The sequence below is a fragment of the Rhinichthys klamathensis genome, unplaced genomic scaffold (genome assembly GCF_029890125.1).
Source record: "Rhinichthys klamathensis goyatoka isolate OS25496 unplaced genomic scaffold, OSU_Roscu_1.1 h1tg000257l_1, whole genome shotgun sequence".
Classification (NCBI taxonomy): Eukaryota; Metazoa; Chordata; class Actinopteri; order Cypriniformes; family Leuciscidae; genus Rhinichthys; species Rhinichthys klamathensis.
The window spans coordinates 319158-340000 of NW_026606779.1; the positions used below are offsets into that span (position 1 = coordinate 319158).

The 20843-nt window shown below is 41.0% G+C and overlaps 1 protein-coding gene and 1 long non-coding RNA gene across 3 annotated transcripts in view; one reads left to right on the forward strand and one right to left on the reverse strand.

Annotated features, from left to right (window-relative positions):
- The window catches only part of glra2 (glycine receptor, alpha 2), a gene marked incomplete at its 5' end in the record, with an annotated part of 25354 nt that continues 4511 nt past the window's right edge, over positions 1–20843 (reverse strand). Inside the window, one exon of the mRNA XM_056267276.1 lies at positions 1–268. Within this exon, the coding sequence (XP_056123251.1) occupies positions 26–268 (243 nt within the window). The remainder of the gene's footprint in view (positions 269–20843) is intronic.
- Positions 709–20843, forward strand: part of LOC130101511 (uncharacterized) — a 20557-nt gene continuing 422 nt past the window's right edge. Inside the window, exons 1-3 of one of the 2 annotated variants that reach the window (XR_008809002.1) lie at positions 709–1193; positions 1308–1346; positions 1427–1717. This is a non-coding gene — a long non-coding RNA (uncharacterized LOC130101511). Of the gene's footprint in view, positions 1194–1307; positions 1718–20843 lie in introns of both variants that reach the window. The other variant, XR_008809001.1, reaches the window with a different exon arrangement.

The window sequence follows — 20843 nt, forward strand, 5'->3', positions numbered from 1 at the left end:
CCCAGTGTTCGTCCCTGACTGAGACCTAGAGCTTCCTGGCGCCCTCGTGTCGGATGATCTTGTATGTGATCCAGTAAAACACGTTGAAGATCAGGAACACCATCGGGAAGGCGGCTCGGGAAACGGTGTCGATCCGCTTGGCTCGGTCCACGAACTTCTTCCGGTTGGGTTCCGAGTCCTTCGGGATTGACGGCTCCTGAATGGCGTTGGTCGCGGGGCTTTTGTTGTAGCCGGAGAAGTGCAGGCGGCCATCTTGTAATTCCTGCTCCTGTGTGATCAGGGATAAACAGGGAATTATGGGAATTATTATGTTATAAGGAATCATGTAGATCCAGCCGGTTATCTCAGAATAAACCCCTTCAGGTGTGTGTGTGTGTGTGTGATCTCAGAATAAACCCCTTCAGGTGTGTGTGTGTGTGTGTGATCTCAGAATAAACCCCTTCAGGTGTGTGTGTGTGTGTGTGTGTGTGTGTGTGTGTGATCTCAGAATAAACCCCTTCAGGTGTGTGTGTGTGTGTGTGTGTGTGTGTGATCTCAGAATAAACCCCTTCAGGTGTGTGTGTGTGTGTGTGTGTGTGTGTGTGTGATCTCAGAATAAACCCCTTCAGGTGTGTGTGTGTGTGTGTGATCTCAGAATAAACCCCTTCAGGTGTGTGTGTGTGTGTGTGTGTGTGTGTGTGATCTCAGAATAAACCCCTTCAGGTGTGTGTGTGTGTGTGTGTGTGTGTGTGATCTCAGAATAAACCCCTTCAGGTGTGTGTGTGTGTGTGTGTGTGTGTGTGTGTGATCTCAGAATAAACCCCTTCAGGTGTGTGTGTGTGTGTGTGTGTGATCTCAGAATAAACCCCTTCAGGTGTGTGTGTGTGTGTGTGTGATCTCAGAATAAACCCCTTCAGGTGTGTGTGTGTGTGTGTGTGTGTGTGTGTGTGTGTGTGTGTGTGTGTGATCTCAGAATAAACCCCTTCAGGTGTGTGTGTGTGTGTGTGTGTGTGTGTGTGATCTCAGAATAAACCCCCTTCAGGTGTGTATGTGTGTGTGTGATCTCAGAATAAACCCCTTCAGGTGTGTGTGTGTGTGTGATCTCAGAATAAACCCCTTCAGGTGTGTGTGTGTGTGTGTGTGTGTGTGTGATCTCAGAATAAACCCCTTCAGGTGTGTGTGTGTGTGTGTGATCTCAGAATAAACCCCTTCAGGTGTGTGTGTGTGTGTGTGTGTGTGTGTGTGATCTCAGAATAAACCCCTTCAGGTGTGTGTGTGTGTGTGTGTGTGTGTGTGTGTGTGTGTGATCTCAGAATAAACCCCTTCAGGTGTGTGTGTGTGATCTCAGAATAAACCCCTTCAGGTGTGTGTGTGTGTGTGTGTGATCTCAGAATAAACCCCTTCAGGTGTGTGTGTGTGTGTGTGATCTCAGAATAAACCCCTTCAGGTGTGTGTGTGTGTGTGATCTCAGAATAAACCCCCTTCAGGTGTGTGTGTGTGTGTGTGTGTGTGTGTGATCTCAGAATAAACCCCTTCAGGTGTGTGTGTGTGTGTGTGATCTCAGTATAAACCCCCTTCAGGTGTGTGTGTGTGTGTGTGTGTGTGTGTGTGTGTGTGTGTGTGTGTGTGTGATCTCAGAATAAACCCCTTCAGGTGTGTGTGTGTGTGTGTAATCTCAGAATAAACCCCTTCAGGTGTGTGTGTGTGTGTGTGTGATCTCAGAATAAACCCCCTTCAGGTGTGTGTGTGTGTGTGTGTGTGTGTGTAATCTCAGAATAAACCCCCTTCAGGTGTGTGTGTTCTTGTTTTTCTATCCCGGTGGGGACTTCAACCTGAACGCACACAGACTCGTGGGGACTCGTGTCACCGTGGGGACCTAAATAGAGGTCCCCACGGGCAAAGCCCCTCAGGCACCTCCCAAACAGTGTTTGGACACGCCCCATGTAGTTTTTTTTGAAGTCCTCATGAGGGCCATTTTCAAGACAAAAATCTGTGTTAGTGTATATCTAGGCGCCCCTGGTGGTCACACAGAGTATTGCCGTCCCCACAAGTCACATTGTTCCGGAAAAGTGCGGCACTCTCTAGCTCCCTATTGGGGGTATTGGTCAATAATAGAATTACAATTTGGCAATCTATTTTAAAAATGTGTCTTTTTACTAAAGTAAGATATGAATTAATAGGGTTTTTAATTATTTATATTTATACATTAGTATAATATTTAGTTATTTATATTACTTTATAAAATAAACTGAATTAAATAAATGTGCTGTTGGTGCACTAGAATGTAAATTCTGGAAAGACTGAGCCACAAACAGAGAATTTTTTTTTTTTTTTTAGCAAATTCTTTGTTTTATTTATCGTAAGGCATCAAATGATTAGAATATAACTGATCTGTTAAAAATGCCATTTATGTAATTTATCATGGATCTGTCTATATTCATATAGTCATTATTGATGACAATAGGAAAGAAATCTAAACGAGGTTAGCCAACTCCAGGTGTTTCAGTCTCGCTTCTGTGGGGACTGGTTTATGTGAGAGGATCATCTACAAAATCTACATGAATTAATTGTCAGTTTAGGTTAAAAACACTTCAAAGTGATTTTGTTAAAGTAATTAATACATTATTATATCATTACTTTAATATATTATTATCATTTAATTATAATCTAATTAAATCATGATCAGTAAATGATATACAGATTTTTCACTCTGGGCTACCCCTCTGACAGAGCCTTTCTGCATACATTAAACAGAATTCAAAGAATGTACTTTCAACAGATCACTAATAAACTTTTATGAAATAAACTCATATGAAATTAATAAATGAACAGGCCCTGACTATATACAATCTTGTTTCTAAAATTGGCAGCTGCTGTTTTTTTAATCTTCTGGCTTTCTTTTTAATATATCACTACATACAAATGAGATTCAACAGATTTGGTCATCTTTTTTAGTCATTCCTTTGCACAAATGGTGTAATATTTGATAACTACAAACATTCTACAAAGCTCTGTGCTCTCTCAAAAGCCTTAAAAGTGAACTACTAACACACTATTTTTATATAAATGTTTCATGACTTTATTATCTTGTAAATGCTACCCGCTAGGCTAACAGAGCAGCACATTATACCCTCATCATACATCATATCTCACAGTTTAGTAGCCATCCAATACCCTGTACCCTACAGATGCTGTGAGATAACAGAGAGACTGATATTGCTTTAGCAGGACCTGGAGAGAGCTCATTGTGGGAGAATGGGACCAGATACACCTCTTTTCATGAAGCTAATGGAAGTGAACAGTGCAGAGTGTGAGAGAAACAGATGCTGGATCAAAAGTTAAGAAATAATCTCCTGATCCAGCATCAGATGTGCTGCTAGTGAAGTAGAAGCGGGGCAATGATCACTTTCTAAAAACATGGCGAATGCCTGTGTAATTGCTGATGTAAGCATGTGCCAGCGTATGCACTCCAGTTCACAGTGTCACACCAGGAACAGCTAAAGGCCACAGTGGAGCACTGATCATCACCAATAGTCATGTTAGCAGAGCAGCTAATAGAGCAAGCATGGTATGAAGCAGAAATGCTATCAGCATCTGAGTGTGGTGGACCAGTACCTCTCAGAGCAGCTCCTAACACTAACCCTAACCTATCTATCAGCATCTGAGTGTGGTGGACCAGTACCTCTCAGAGCAGCTCCTAACACTAACCCTAACCTAACCCTAACCTGCAGCTCGTCTGGTCTTCAACGAGCCCAAAAGGGCCCACGTCACTCCTCTGCTCATCTCTCTGCACTGGCTACCACTCGCTGCTCGCATCAAGTTCAAGGCTTTGACGCTTGCATTGCTTACAGATTGACCACAGGTTCAGCTCCCTCCTACTTCCAGTCACTACTACAAGTCTACATCCCTACCAGAAGCCTACGATCGGTCAATGAGCGACGGCTCGTGGTACCATCACAGCGGGGCACAAAATCACTCTCCAGAACATTCTCATTCACGGTTCCATGCTGGTGGAATGATCTCCCCACCCTCATCCGGAATGCAGAATCCCTGACAACATTCAAAAGACAACTGAAAACTCATCTCTTCCGGGAGCACTTAACATAACTAAAAAAAAAAAAAAAAAAAAAAAAAAAAAAAAAAAAAAAATTCTTTCCTCTAAATCCTCGCTTGCCTGGCTTATGCTACTCCGAGCTATGTCTGAACTTTGTATTTTGAGCACTTCTTGCGTTGCTTTTGCCTCTTCACGATGACTCGCTTGGTTTAGTCCTCAGTTGTAAGTCGCTTTGGATAAAAGCGTCTGCTAAATGACTAAATGTAAATGTAAATGTAACCTATCTATCAGCATCTGAGTGTGGTGGACCAGTACCTCCCAGAGCAGCTCCTAACACTAACCCTAACCTATCTATCAGCACATTGACCTCTGTGGTTCCAAATGCTGGTGACAACAAGTGCCAAATCATTATGGCTACTCTGACAAGGTGAACTCAAATCCTGGAAATGATGAGCACTACAGTATATCATAATCATTAGTCTAACACATGCCAATGTATGGATGACGTAGGCTACATGTACGTGCATGTCCACAACACTTATTTCTGTTTAAGTGAGGTGTTGTATATAGTTTCATGTCATTTTGGGAGAATCTGAACCAGTAGCTAAGCCAGAAGGGTGTCCAGTGTGGAAAAACTGCATCATCATTTGTTGAATTATTTTTACCATGTGTTATTCTTACCCTAAATTAAATCATGTGCTAGTATTTGACAATTCATTTATATAGTTTGCAAATATAGTCTTTTCCCATTCTCCTCTAACTGGCGAACTGCTGTCTTGGTGAGTGCATTTACATTTATTAATTTAGCAGACACTTTTATCCAAAGCGACTTACAAATGAAATGAGGAATACAACAAGCAATTTGTCTGTAGCAAGAAAAGTGCTAGCAATACATGGTTTCAATCATTGTCTTGAACAGTACAAGCAAGGTGAGCAATTGTTGTGAAGATTGTTTATTTTAACAATAGTTAGGAGTATGCAGTTAAAGAGTTTCAGAATCAATATAGACAATTTCTAAGGACGGTAACATTAACAACAGCCCAACTCACTTTCTGTTTTGTACCTTTTGTAAACAAGCGGGGTCTTGTATCTATGACACCACAGTCTTGACATGTTTCACCCAGTTCAAATGCAAGAAACCATCCAAGAACAAAGAAGCATGGCGGGCCTTGTGTGGAGGCCTCATATCCAGAGTTTGGTCTCATGCCTCACTTCTTTCAAATCTATTTTATTTATTTTATCTCCTCGGCTCTCAGAGGGTAAACATAATATCTGTTCTGTTGATTACAAGGTCTTGTAATAGTTTATTTTTATTTTATGAATGTCAATCTCTCTGTGAGCTGTTTAATAGTTCCAAATTTGTTCATTCATTAATGTGTTGTTTTTTAATATTAAATATAATATAGGCCTAAATGTCTTTTTACATCTACACTCTGTCATTTTATTTGTACAAAAAAAAAACATAGGCTATCTGAATTTGAGCATAACATTTATTTATTTTATAACAGCATATAGCTTACACTATTTCAGAGCATATTATCAGAGCATATATGTCCATACATCATTTTATAAAGAAAACAAAAACCGCACAAGAAAAAAAAAAAGAAAAAAAAAGCGCGGGTAATATTAATATAGCCTTAGTTCGCCGAGTGAGTGTCAGTAATGGCTGATACATCACACAGAACCTGAGGCTTTAAGTCCCCACCGCGACTATCGCCTCCTCTCCCCGCCCCTCCCCCACCCCTGGACCTCTCACCTGCGAGTCACAGATGCTGCAGACTCGGCGCGGAGGAGACGGGATCGAGATGGCCGACGAAAAAGTAGGTTTTTGACTTTTTGTGCAAGGCTCTCAATATAATATGGTGCTGTTTATTTAACTTGCATATTGTTTGCAACCTATATATCGTATTATATATCATATATCGTAACGTAAAGGTCACGTCACTTTTCACCTTAAGCATAACCACAAAGCAGCTTTGGAGAAAGTATAGATTAATGTACCAAAATGACAGTAATGATCATAATAATATATCCATTAGGGCTTTAGATTCCTAAGAGTCTTAAGCTGTTTTAAGGCCACAGTTAGGATTGCATAGGTGACTGCATTCTAGCGGTAATCCGCTTTTAAACTTCGCCGAATTTAAAATGTTGTTGTCTTTATGTTATTTCTGAAAGACATATTTTGCGTCCCTGTTACTTCACCTAGATGTTTAGCTCAATTTTGGTAACATTAATTAAAGATTGCCAGGAGTTGCATCTGTAGCGGCCTACACGTGCAGCCATGTGAGTCTGAGGCCTGCAGGACTCATGACGTTTTATCACTCTAAACACCAATAATGTGATTCAACAAAGCAAGAGGGAAGTTTAATAAATTCAGAACAAGTTTTTTTCTACTTCTGTAATGCAGCTTTCAAGACCAGACAATAAATGGCATTTATTTTCAGTCAAAATGGTATGAAATTGTATTGGCTTATGTTACAATGTCAATTACTTTAATATATTGCCTAATTGTACCATTACAGTTTTAAATACAGTGCCATGTGATGTTAGACTATGATGTTTGACTGTCTATGACACTTGTGCTTGCAGGAAGATCAAACTAGGAATGGCAGCTCTGGATGCACAGGTGAGAATGAGAAGATCAAACAAAACACATTTTACTCATTTGTAGTATGTCAAATTCGTGTGCGTCATTTATTACTTAAAATAATTCTTAAAGCTTATATACATAGCTTAATGAATCCGAGTAACCGAGGTTTTTAAAAGCACAATCTTGAAGAAAAAGAAACATAGCCACGCTCCCTCCTTTCATTCTCTTGCAACACCATGCCAAATTCATGGTAGTGCATGAAATTTAATCTTTTAATCTGCTATCTTTTGTTTATAGGTAAATAATGTTTTAATTAATAACCGGTCAGTTTAAATAGAAGTTTAGAGGCCAATAGATTATTACAAAGTATTTAAGGGATGATTGTAGTAATTAATACAATCTAAGTTTAATCTATGTAAACTTAATTTTTTGTTGCAACTTGATCTGTAACTTTTCTTTACGGTTTTATTAAAAAAGAAAACAGATCATCTGTTAGAATTTAAGGCAAAAACGTGATTATATCTGCATATTTTAGTGAAAATGTTCATTTAAAAAAACATTCCAGTATTTTTACTTTTTTGTTAAACATTTGAAACGCTTTCAAATGACAGAAAGTTTGGTATTGTGTCATTGAACAATATAAATATGTCTAGCCATATGATCATGTTATTGTGAAACCAAAAGTGTACTTCTCATGTTCAATATAAAGATAAAAAATACCTCGCTGATATCTTACATTTATTTTAACATGCATTCATCGTTGGTGAAAATTAATTTCTAATGGCTAAATAAATTTGGGTAATTATCCCTAAACTCTGACATGGTTCAGTAACTGGACAAAGATATAATTACTTAACTGTACGTGCTGAGTAAATACAACACGTTGTCCTGTGTGCTGTCAATTTCAACAGATACTGTAGTTAAGTTTGTTTTGTTGTAATTTTTTTATCATTGTATGAAATTAAAAGTCACAGATCACATTAAATTTAAGGTAACTACAGGTTTTGCCAAAATGGTGTCATTGATGTCAGCCTTATTTTGATACTTATTTTAAGTCTATTGGTTCGTTATTCAATTCTGGTGATTATCTTGGGGTTTAAGCCTAGAACTATAGTTAGGAGGAAGTAAAATGGAAAATTTACTTCTTTGTAATTTACATTTCAGTGGATGATGTGACAGATGCCCCCGAAGAGAAGAGAAAGGTAGGCTATATCCACACTGGGCTCCAGACTAACTTTTCCACTGGTTGCACTGGTGCTACCAACTTTCTCAGTTGGTCGCACCAACACATGATTTGGTCGCACTTTTTTTTTTTTTTTTACTAAAGCGTTGTCTTTAGCACTCGCAGCTCAAACGGCAATGCACGACTAATAATGACTATTATTGGGACTGTCATATTACGTAATATTATAAAGAGAACAATATTGTAATAAAACATTGTGAATTATTTGGGTTTTGCCGTGTCGCGTTGTTCCAGGAAGAGCGTCCACAACACGAGTCATTCTGAATGGCACGTATTAAGCCTAGTTCACACTACATGATTTTAAAACGTCGGGCTGAACTGTGCGGTTCACACTACATGACTTGCTCTCTGTGAAATCAGGAGTGTTCAAGTTGTTGAGCTGTTCACACCACACGACACAACGTGATTGATCCGCAACAGGAGGTAACGCTCTACACGAGTTGACAACAACTCTGTCACCCAACGATTCTATCTTGTCCACAAACCACGTTTTCTCACGAAAAATCACGCGATAAAATGAACCGAAAATGACGCGAAACAGCACGCGCGCCAATACCCAGGGAAGAAGAGCACAACACGCGTATGGGCGTCAGACAGAAACTGAAGCTGCAAACTGTTTGCGCGATAATTTGCTCTAAAAAAAAACATACACTCTACAACTTCATTTTAAAAAAGAACACCCAGAACATCAACATTGTGGACATCGGCAATATACAGTTGACTTTCCTTTTTCCTAAAAGTATTTTAGTAAAACCTATGATTACAAACAGGGATATTCTTCCCGAAAAGCATAAGTAATTATATTTTTATGTCTACACATACTTGTATGTTTAATCTCTAGTTGCTCTGATTGGCTGTAGCTCTCAACATCACGTGAGGTTGAGTCGCGCGACAGCTCTGGATATCTAGCATGCTAGATATTTTTCTGGGCTCGGTGACGCGTCTGCGAGCGTCTTTGATGCATTTCATACTAACAGATTGGCGAGCGTTCATCGCGCGCTAATCACCCGCGATTTGCACGCGATAGCACCCTGACCTGTCGGCGAGCTCAACGATTTGCAAATCGGGCTCAAATCGGGCTTAAAATCACGTAGTGTGAACTAGGCTTTAGTTCAAGTTCACTTGTGGATTCACGTCATTTTGTGCAGATATGATTTGTAATATTATGTTTATTTTGTCTGATTAATCTCATATAGGATGCGTTTCTTTGAGTTAAATAACACGCTAGCAAAGTGCTCAACGGTTATTCATTCAGCGCGCTCCACTCAAGCAGCAATGCACGACTAATAATAACGATGAGTAATTTGGGACTGTCATATTACATAACATGAGAACACTATTTTATTAAATCATTGTGAATTCATTGGGTTTAGTTGCCGGGTTTAGTTGCCGTTTTCAGAGCGTTGTTCCAGGAAGAGCACGACCACAACAGTCACACATTCTGACAAGCACAAATCTGAGGCGGCGTTGGTGACACTTTCTATTAGTCGTTATATTTGATTATTAAATATTTAATTTAATTATTAATCACATCGAAACATTTTACAATCCTACTAGCTACTTCTCTCCGTCAATGTCTATGTCGAGTCAGGCAGTCACTGGGCAACTCCGCAGCTGAGCCGACCTCGGGATAAAATAGTCAGAATATAAACACTTATTATAGGCGTACCGTAGTGATTCAGGATAAGTCAAAAACACGGTTTGAAAAATGGATTCATGATGTACTCGTTCATTTTGAACATAAGTTACGGACTGCAGCAGCTGCTGATACAACGGCGTTCTGTTGCGCATGCGTGAATTTAACTGAGTCGTACATGACCATGCACTCGCACAAATGCGACCACATAAAATTTTAACTCGCACATTCTCAAAAAATGGTCGCAGTCTGGAACCCTGCCACAGATAAACATATATATTAGGGATGGTAAGATTCACAGATTCGCAATGGTGCATCGACATAAAAGCTAACAATGCGATGCATCGATTTAAATAAGTATGCATCGGATACAAGTTGGCATTTGTATCGCGATGTATCTTTATGTATATTTCTATGTATATTTCTAACATATCTGCATTGGTAAAAAACTATTTGTTCATATATAATTATTAGTAGATGTGCTATACTTTTACTATTTAGAAAGTGACCAATCATTTGTGACCAATATTTTATTATGTAACTGCTGCGTTCACACCGGACGCGGATAGAGCGTCTGTAGTGGGTGACTTCCATGTTAAGTTAATAAAGACGCGTTGACGCGGGTCTGGAGGTCCTGATAGACGCGAGGATAGACGCGATTTCGCCTCATTCGCGCGTCCAGTTCGACTAGATTGATTTCTCCTTTCTGAACTGTTGCTGGAGCGTTCTCTCAGCACCACTGCTGACGTTGCTGTACGTGAATATGACGGATTACAACACTACAGAGTGCGAGGCGTGTCCTGAGCGTCACATACCGTTAATGTAAAGACGCGTTGACGCGGGTCTGTATGATAAAGCAATAACCACTATCGTAATTCACGAGTTCACATTTACATCAATTAAACAGAGTAAAGATTATGCGTATTTGGCGTGCTGTCCAGGGGGAGGGCTCCGAGCTCGGAAATTTTTGCCCGAACCCAGAGTGCTCCCCCCTTGTTGTAAGAGTATTTAGGAGAAGAAGTGAGGAGATGGGGTGGTGGAGGGATGCTGTTAGACTGTCAATGAACTGAGTTAAGTTTGCTGAATATATACCTCTTACCTCATTGATTGGGAGTGTGCTCCACTCGTGTCTAATTAGGCTTGATTACCTGAATGTGCTCCACATGTGTTTAATTATCTGAACATGCTCCTCCCGAACTTTGTTAGGAAACATCATTAGTAGTGAATCGCGTTGCACCGCTTCATAATAGTTAGGGGTGGGAATCTCTAGGCACCTCACGATTCGATTCGATTACGATTCAGAGGGCTGCGATTCGATGCTAAATCGATTATCAGAATCTTTTTTTTTTGTGTGTGTGTGACTATAAATACTTTGCTTTAAAAGTACAAAGTAATGACCCATAAAGAATTAACGTACAATATATTTTATTAACATTGCAAAGAACCAACAGGAAAATACATGTGTGTCTGAACTAGCAGCAGCATATTTGTAGTAAATTAATAATATAACAACGACCGGTAACGTTACAGCCGAGTGTTTTTCCTCCTCTGGCTGGAAACGTGTCATATGGCTTCTCATTTGTGTCTTGTTTCCGAAATATTTTAGTTTTACTCTACAAAGCTTACAACTAGTGTGGCTCTTGTCCAGCTCCTTTCCCCCTTCAACTTCAGAAGCCAAAATATTTCCACACGTCAGCTTTTAACGAGGAGGGTGTTTGGATTTGGCGCTCAGCCATCGCGTCCGCGTCTGTTACGTGCACGCCACAGACGGTCCGGCCACTGCACTTCCGCGCTTCAGAGTTCCGTCTTTCGCGTTCCGTCAATATTACGTTATTATAAATATATATCTAAATTTTTTTATTTTTTTTTGAAAATCGATTTTTGACAATTGTGAATCGATTCAGAATCGTCCACATCCGCATCGCGATGCATCTAAGAATCGATTTTTTCCCCCACCCCTAATAATAGTAGTGAATCGTGCTGCACCACGTCATAATAGTAGTGAATCGTGCTGCACCGCTTCATAATAGTAGTGAATCGTGCTGCACCACGTCATAATAGTAGTGAATCGTGCTGCACCACGTCGTAATAGTAGTGAATCAAGCTGCACCACGTCGTAATAGTAGTGAATCGTGCTGCACCACGTCATAATAGTAGTGAATCGTGCTGCACCACGTCATAATAGTAGTGAATCAAGCTGCACCACGTCGTAATAGTAGTGAATCGTGCTGCACCACGTCGTAATAGTAGTGAATCAAGCTGCACCACGTCGTAATAGTAGTGAATCGTGCTGCACCACGTCATAATAGTAGTGAATCGTGCTGCACCACGTCATAATAGTAGTGAATCGTGTTGCACCACGTCGTAATAGTAGTGAATCAATCTGCACCACGTCATAATAGTAGTGAATCGTGCTGCACCACGTCGTAATAGTAGTGAATCGTGAAGCACCGCGTCGTAATAGTAGTGAATCGTGTTGCACCACGTCGTAATAGTAGTGAATCGTGTTGCACCACGTCGTAATAGTAGTGAATCGTGCTGCACCACGTCGTAATAGTAGTGAATCGTGTTGCACCACGTCGTAATAGTAGTGAATCGTGTTGCACCACGTCGTAATAGTAGTGAATCGTGCTGCACCACGTCGTAATAGTAGTGAATCAAGCTGCACCACGTCGTAATAGTAGTGAATCAAGCTGCACCGCTTCATAATAGTAGTGAATCGTGCTGCACCACGTCGTAATAGTAGTGAATCGTGCTGCACCGCTTCATAATAGTAGTGAATCGTGCTGCACCACGTCATAATAGTAGTGAATCGTGTTGCACCACGTCCTAATAGTAGTGAATCAATCTGCACCACGTCATAATAGTAGTGAACCGTGTTGCACCACGTCGTAATAGTAGTGAATCGTGTTGCACCACGTCGTAATAGTAGTGAATCGTGTTGCACCACGTCGTAATAGTAGTGAATCAATCTGCACCACGTCGTAATAGTAGTGAATCGTGCTGCACCACGTCGTAATAGTAGTGAATCAAGCTGCACCACGTCGTAATAGTAGTGAATCAAGCTGCACCGCGTCGTAATAGTAGTGAATCGTGTTGCACCACGTCGTAATAGTAGTGAATCGTGCTGCACCGCGTCGTAATAGTAGTGAATCGTGTTGCACCACGTCGTAATAGTAGTGAATCGTGCTGCACCGCGTCGTAATAGTAGTGAATCGTGAAGCACCGCGTCGTAATAGTAGTGAATCGTGTTGCACCGCGTCGTAATAGTAGTGAATCGTGTTGCACCACGTCGTAATAGTAGTGAATCGTGTTGCACCACGTCGTAATAGTAGTGAATCGTGCTGCACCACGTCATAATAGTAGTGAATCGTGTTGCACCACGTCGTAATAGTAGTGAATCGTGTTGCACCACGTCGTAATAGTAGTGAATCGTGTTGCACCACGTCGTAATAGTAGTGAATCGTGCTGCACCGCGTCGTAATAGTAGTGAATCGTGAAGCACCGCGTCGTAATAGTAGTGAATCGTGTTGCACCGCGTCGTAATAGTAGTGAATCAAGCTGCACCACGTCGTAATAGTAGTGAATCGTGAAGCACCGCGTCGTAATAGTAGTGAATCGTGTTGCACCACGTCGTAATAGTAGTGAATCAAGCTGCACCACGTCGTAATAGTAGTGAATCGTGTTGCACCACGTCGTAATAGTAGTGAATCGTGTTGCACCACGTCGTAATAGTAGTGAATCAAGCTGCACCACGTCGTAATAGTAGTGAATCAAGCTGCACCGCGTCGTAATAGTAGTGAATCGTGTTGCACCACGTCGTAATAGTAGTGAATCGTGCTGCACCGCGTCGTAATAGTAGTGAATCGTGCTGCACCACGTCGTAATAGTAGTGAATCGTGCTGCACCGCGTCGTAATAGTAGTGAATCGTGAAGCACCGCGTCGTAATAGTAGTGAATCGTGTTGCACCACGTCGTAATAGTAGTGAATCGTGCTGCACCGCTTCATAATAGTAGTGAATCGTGCTGCACCACGTCATAATAGTAGTGAATCGTGTTGCACCACGTCCTAATAGTAGTGAATCAATCTGCACCACGTCATAATAGTAGTGAACCGTGTTGCACCACGTCGTAATAGTAGTGAATCGTGTTGCACCACGTCGTAATAGTAGTGAATCGTGTTGCACCACGTCGTAATAGTAGTGAATCAATCTGCACCACGTCGTAATAGTAGTGAATCAAGCTGCACCACGTCGTAATAGTAGTGAATCAAGCTGCACCGCGTCGTAATAGTAGTGAATCGTGTTGCACCACGTCGTAATAGTAGTGAATCGTGCTGCACCGCGTCGTAATAGTAGTGAATCGTGTTGCACCACGTCGTAATAGTAGTGAATCGTGCTGCACCGCGTCGTAATAGTAGTGAATCGTGTTGCACCGCGTCGTAATAGTAGTGAATCGTGTTGCACCACGTCGTAATAGTAGTGAATCGTGTTGCACCACGTCGTAATAGTAGTGAATCGTGCTGCACCACGTCATAATAGTAGTGAATCGTGTTGCACCACGTCGTAATAGTAGTGAATCGTGTTGCACCACGTCGTAATAGTAGTGAATCGTGTTGCACCACGTCGTAATAGTAGTGAATCGTGCTGCACCGCGTCGTAATAGTAGTGAATCGTGAAGCACCGCGTCGTAATAGTAGTGAATCGTGTTGCACCGCGTCGTAATAGTAGTGAATCGTGTTGCACCACGTCGTAATAGTAGTGAATCAAGCTGCACCACGTCGTAATAGTAGTGAATCAAGCTGCACCGCGTCGTAATAGTAGTGAATCGTGTTGCACCACGTCGTAATAGTAGTGAATCGTGCTGCACCGCGTCGTAATAGTAGTGAATCGTGCTGCACCACGTCGTAATAGTAGTGAATCGTGCTGCACCACGTCATAATAGTAGTGAATCGTGTTGCACCACGTCGTAATAGTAGTGAATCGTGTTGCACCACGTCGTAATAGTAGTGAATCGTGTTGCACCACGTCGTAATAGTAGTGAATCGTGCTGCACCGCGTCGTAATAGTAGTGAATCGTGAAGCACCGCGTCGTAATAGTAGTGAATCGTGTTGCACCACGTCGTAATAGTAGTGAATCAAGCTGCACCACGTCGTAATAGTAGTGAATCGTGAAGCACCGCGTCGTAATAGTAGTGAATCGTGTTGCACCACGTCGTAATAGTAGTGAATCAAGCTGCACCACGTCGTAATAGTAGTGAATCGTGTTGCACCACGTCGTAATAGTAGTGAATCGTGTTGCACCACGTCGTAATAGTAGTGAATCAAGCTGCACCACGTCGTAATAGTAGTGAATCGTGTTGCACCACGTCGTAATAGTAGTGAATCAAGCTGCACCGCGTCGTAATAGTAGTGAATCGTGTTGCACCACGTCGTAATAGTAGTGAATCGTGCTGCACCGCGTCGTAATAGTAGTGAATCGTGTTGCACCACGTCGTAATAGTAGTGAATCGTGCTGCACCGCGTCGTAATAGTAGTGAATCGTGAAGCACCGCGTCGTAATAGTAGTGAATCGTGTTGCACCGCGTCGTAATAGTAGTGAATCGTGTTGCACCACGTCGTAATAGTAGTGAATCGTGTTGCACCACGTCGTAATAGTAGTGAATCGTGCTGCACCACGTCATAATAGTAGTGAATCGTGTTGCACCACGTCGTAATAGTAGTGAATCGTGTTGCACCACGTCGTAATAGTAGTGAATCGTGTTGCACCACGTCGTAATAGTAGTCCACGTCGTAATAGTAGTGAATCGTGCTGCACCGCGTCGTAATAGTAGTGAATCGTGAAGCACCGCGTCGTAATAGTAGTGAATCGTGTTGCACCACGTCATAATAGTAGTGAATCGTGTTGCACCACGTCATAATAGTAGTGAATCGTGTTGCACCACGTCGTAATAGTAGTGAATCGTGCTGCACCGCGTCGTAATAGTAGTGAATCGTGAAGCACCGCGTCGTAATAGTAGTGAATCGTGTTGCACCGCGTCGTAATAGTAGTGAATCGTGCTGCACCACGTCGTAATAGTAGTGAATCGTGTTGCACCGCGTCGTAATAGTAGTGAATCGTGCTGCACCACGTCGTAATAGTAGTGAATCGTGTTGCACCGCGTCGTAATAGTAGTGAATCGTGTTGCACCGCGTCGTAATAGTAGTGAATCGTGTTGCACCGCGTCGTAATAGTAGTGAATCGTGCTGCACCACGTCGTAATAGTAGTGAATCGTGCTGCACCACGTCGTAATAGTAGTGAATCAAGCTGCACCACGTCGTAATAGTAGTGAATCAAGCTGCACCACGTCGTAATAGTAGTGAATCGTGCTGCACCACGTCGTAATAGTAGTGAATCAAGCTGCACCACGTCGTAATAGTAGTGAATCGTGCTGCACCACGTCGTAATAGTAGTGAATCGTGCTGCACCACGTCGTAATAGTAGTGAATCGTGCTGCACCACGTCGTAATAGTAGTGAATCAAGCTGCACCACGTCGTAATAGTAGTGAATCGTGTTGCACCACGTCGTAATAGTAGTGAATCGTGCTGCACCACGTCGTAATAGTAGTGAATCGTGTTGCACCACGTCGTAATAGTAGTGAATCGTGCTGCACCACGTCGTAATAGTAGTGAATCGTGCTGCACCACGTCGTAATAGTAGTGAATCAAGCTGCACCACGTCGTAATAGTAGTGAATCGTGTTGCACCACGTCATAATAGTAGTGAATCGTGCTGCACCACGTCATAATAGTAGTGAATCGTGCTGCACCGCGTCGTAATAGTAGTGAATCAAGCTGCACCACGTCGTAATAGTAGTGAATCGTGTTGCACCACGTCATAATAGTAGTGAATCGTGCTGCACCACGTCATAATAGTAGTGAATCGTGCTGCACCGCGTCGTAATAGTAGTGAATCAAGCTGCACCACGTCGTAATAGTAGTGAATCGTGTTGCACCACGTCATAATAGTAGTGAATCGTGCTGCACCACGTCATAATAGTAGTGAATCAAGCTGCACCACGTCGTAATAGTAGTGAATCGTGTTGCACCACGTCATAATAGTAGTGAATCGTGCTGCACCACGTCGTAATAGTAGTGAATCAAGCTGCACCACGTCGTAATAGTAGTGAATCGTGTTGCACCACGTCGTAATAGTAGTGAATCGTGCTGCACCACGTCATAATAGTAGTGAATCGTGCTGCACCACGTCGTAATAGTAGTGAATCAAGCTGCACCACGTCGTAATAGTAGTGAATCGTGTTGCACCACGTCATAATAGTAGTGAATCGTGCTGCACCACGTCGTAATAGTAGTGAATCAAGCTGCACCACGTCGTAATAGTAGTGAATCGTGTTGCACCACGTCGTAATAGTAGTGAATCGTGTTGCACCACGTCGTAATAGTAGTGAATCGTGTTGCACCACGTCGTAATAGTAGTGAATCGTGTTGCACCACGTCGTAATAGTAGTGAATCGTGTTGCACCACGTCGTAATAGTAGTGAATCGTGCTGCACCACGTCGTAATAGTAGTGAATCGTGCTGCACCACGTCGTAATAGTAGTGAATCGTGTTGCACCACGTCATAATAGTAGTGAATCGTGTTGCACCACGTCGTAATAGTAGTGAATCGTGTTGCACCACGTCGTAATAGTAGTGAATCGTGTTGCACCACGTCGTAATAGTAGTGAATCGTGCTGCACCACGTCGTAATAGTAGTGAATCGTGCTGCACCACGTCGTAATAGTAGTGAATCAAGCTGCACCACGTCGTAATAGTAGTGAATCGTGTTGCACCACGTCATAATAGTAGTGAATCGTGTTGCACCACGTCATAATAGTAGTGAATCAAGCTGCACCACGTCGTAATAGTAGTGAATCGTGTTGCACCACGTCATAATAGTAGTGAATCGTGCTGCACCACGTCGTAATAGTAGTGAATCAAGCTGCACCACGTCGTAATAGTAGTGAATCAAGCTGCACCACGTCGTAATAGTAGTGAATCAAGCTGCACCACGTCGTAATAGTAGTGAATCGTGTTGCACCACGTCGTAATAGTAGTGAATCGTGCTGCACCACGTCGTAATAGTAGGTGAGGAGAAAAACATTAAACTTGCCGCTGTTCTTCATTCAGCTTGTCTCGCCATCTGGCAAGTGGGGCAACTGGACATTTCTTCTCGGCTAGCTTGTTTATTAACAATAGCTTGTGCCACATTTGTGTGCTCCTTGCTCTTTTCATGTTTGTCAAATAAAGGATGGTTGAAATTCTTTGAGAATTTCCTTTATAAAACGCACCTGTTTTGTCTGCTAGATGTGGACTTGATCGGCAAATCTTGCACCACATTTCAGTGCACTCATCGTTAGCTTCAAGCAACAAAGTATTTTTTTTCGGCTCTGGCTCCAGTTGGCGTTTCTTTGTAGGTGGCGAAACGCCAAAGAAGCTGCTTAATGTCTGTTGCTTTTTGGACATCTCTGACAGTATAACTTAGTTGACAAGCAACATGTCATGTGTAAGGTTAGATGAGAAGATCGGTTAAGTATGCAAAGGTGCGGAGTAACCGTCGCATTACGCATTCCTGATTTTTGTCGCACATGCATAGCTGCATACCAGTTATGTGCACCCGTGGTTATAGACAATATAAAAATATTTAGTTTGTTACCTATTAATTTTATCTGTATGGTTACTGTGTTTTATAGAGAAAGTACTGATGGACTGTGATGGATCAGACTCTGAAAATGAGACTGGAAATGGTGCTTCACCTTCAGATTCAGCAGGTATGTAGTCAGCTACTGAAAGGGAATGATAAGAAAGCTAGAAAAGGCTTCTTACGTCTTCTTAAGTCTCACCAGTTTAAACATTCACGTGATCTTAAACTATTCGGTAGGCTACTTGTGCGCTGTGGAGATTTCTGTCGGGTTTTTTTTCGTCACACATACAAGCCGCCTCACAAACAGCTCACGGGTAACAAACTTTATTTTTCGTGGATTATATCACTTTAACAGTCAAAAACATGCGAAAATCATGTCAATTTCGGTCTTGGTGAGTATCCTCTAAACACATTCGGTTATGTCTTAATAAGCATACATCGCACGTGACCGTATAATGTTGGTACTACAGGATCTGTGCACGAGCTCACAGTGACAGCAGCCATATGTCTAGTCTGTCAGTAATTTGGTTGTCAAAACAACAAAACATAGCTTTAATTTTAATGAATCAGGATTAATATCCTATGTATTTAATTTAGTCAGGACTAAAATACTACCCTGTGTTATTTTACATTTGATTAATTTATTCAGTCTCTGTAGTATTTCTGAATACTAGTGTCAGACCTAAGCAAAAACTTTTCTCTTTATAGGTATCTTTATTCTATTGTATTTATTTGTGCTACTTTTTTTCAATTTAATTCAAAGATTGAAATCAAGCTTCCTTGTGTTGTATAAATTCTTAAGAACAAAAATACCCCATTGTAAAAATGCAATGAGTGAGCATATAGGAGATAAAAGTAATTTAAAAAAAAGTCTAAACTTCCCCCATCAAATAAAAAAAATATTTTTTAATTAAATCCCCCCCCCCCCCCCCCCTGGATAAAGACTGTAAAGACTGCACAATTTGTCAAGAAGAAAACACTGTGGGGTGCGGCAGCTTTAGTTAGGTCCTATAACTAAAATGTTTAGTTTCTAAAGGCTTAAACATGTAAAGAAAAGAATTTACTTCTTCAATTTCCCAAGCAGTATTTTATGGTTAAGACCAATAAAGCCTAAATATTGTCACATTTTCAACCATGATAACTAGATTTTAGCAAACATGTATGTATAAAACTGTAAAGAAATGAGAGAAAAAACAAAGACCATGTATTTATTTGATATGTTATTCACGTTCATGTCGTGTGGGAATAAAATAAAAATAACTTTTATCCCAATCACAATTACTAATATTTATTTTTATTTTATTCAGTATCTTCACAAAACCCACGGAGAAAGTGGTCTAAAGAGGAGATCCAGGCTGTGGAAAACACTCTGATGAACAACATCCACTCTGGGAAGGTTCCTGGTAAAGCCCAATGCATGGAGTGCATTGAAAGGTCACCAGCAGCACTTCAGGGGAGAAGTTGGGAGGGGGTGAAATTTTATGTTAAAAATCGTATGCTTTAAAGCGAAAAATGTAAAAGTCCTTTACCTAGATGGGGGTTTATTTTCTGTTTGGGCAACAAGTTCAAAATGTGTTTCAAAACTCAAGTGAAAACACTGGTACTTAAATAAATGTTCAAGAGCATTAAGAAAACATAGATTCTTGTTTTTTTTTGTAATAGCCCAAATGTCCAAACTTCTCTTGGGGAAGTTTATGGGGGTTCTACGTCAAATGTCTTCTACTCAAAAGAATTCGGTGTGGTCCCAAAATTGTGGCACACTTGCATAAAAAATATAGATGGATAAACAGACCGATATAAAGACATACAGATGCCAGATTGATAGATAATACAGATAGATAATACAGTTTTGTGTTGAGTTTAAGGATAAAAGATTTCCTCTTTTCTTTTTCTCTTTTTAAGAAGAGAGAGGACAACAAAATCATCCTCACTGCTTAAAGACTGTTTTGTATTGTTTGGCGATTTTTTCCACAACGAATTAATACATATTGGACTCATGGGGCTTCCCAGGTTTCTGTACGTGACAAATTTGTAGTATTACGAATAAGAAAAACACAAATAGCAGTATATTTCGCAACCCTGTTGAATGCCAGGCATGTGCTGTTTTAATTCAGAGTTGATTCCAGTATGCGCAGATCATTATTCAGCAAACACAATTATACCCGTGGGGTCAATGCCCCATGACCATTTCCTGCTTGTCATACAACATGACTGTCTTATTTATCAAAATGTGGACCTTTTCAGATTCTCAGAGTTGAAGAAAAATAGATTCCTGTTAATCAGGAAGTGAGGTGAGGCTGTTGTCACTTTTTACATCCATACAAATGGTCTATTCAAATATAGGGAATTAGTGAATTGTAAAATGAAGTAAAAATCCATACAAATATAAATATAGACAATTCTCCCTTTTAAACAATTCTTTAATGATTATCTAAACTTAATATTTATTGTTAATCTGGTACAGGTTTAAATTTGTGTAAAAAAATCGTTAATCTACAGATAACTCATAATAGTGCCACACAGTGGTGGTTTGTGGTAAGACACAATGGGGACGTCCCCACCAGAATAGAAAAACCTGACAAATATTAAGCTTTCTAAAATTAAGAATTTATGATAATAAAGTTGATTTTTGGGATTCAAAAATTCCCCCAGACACTT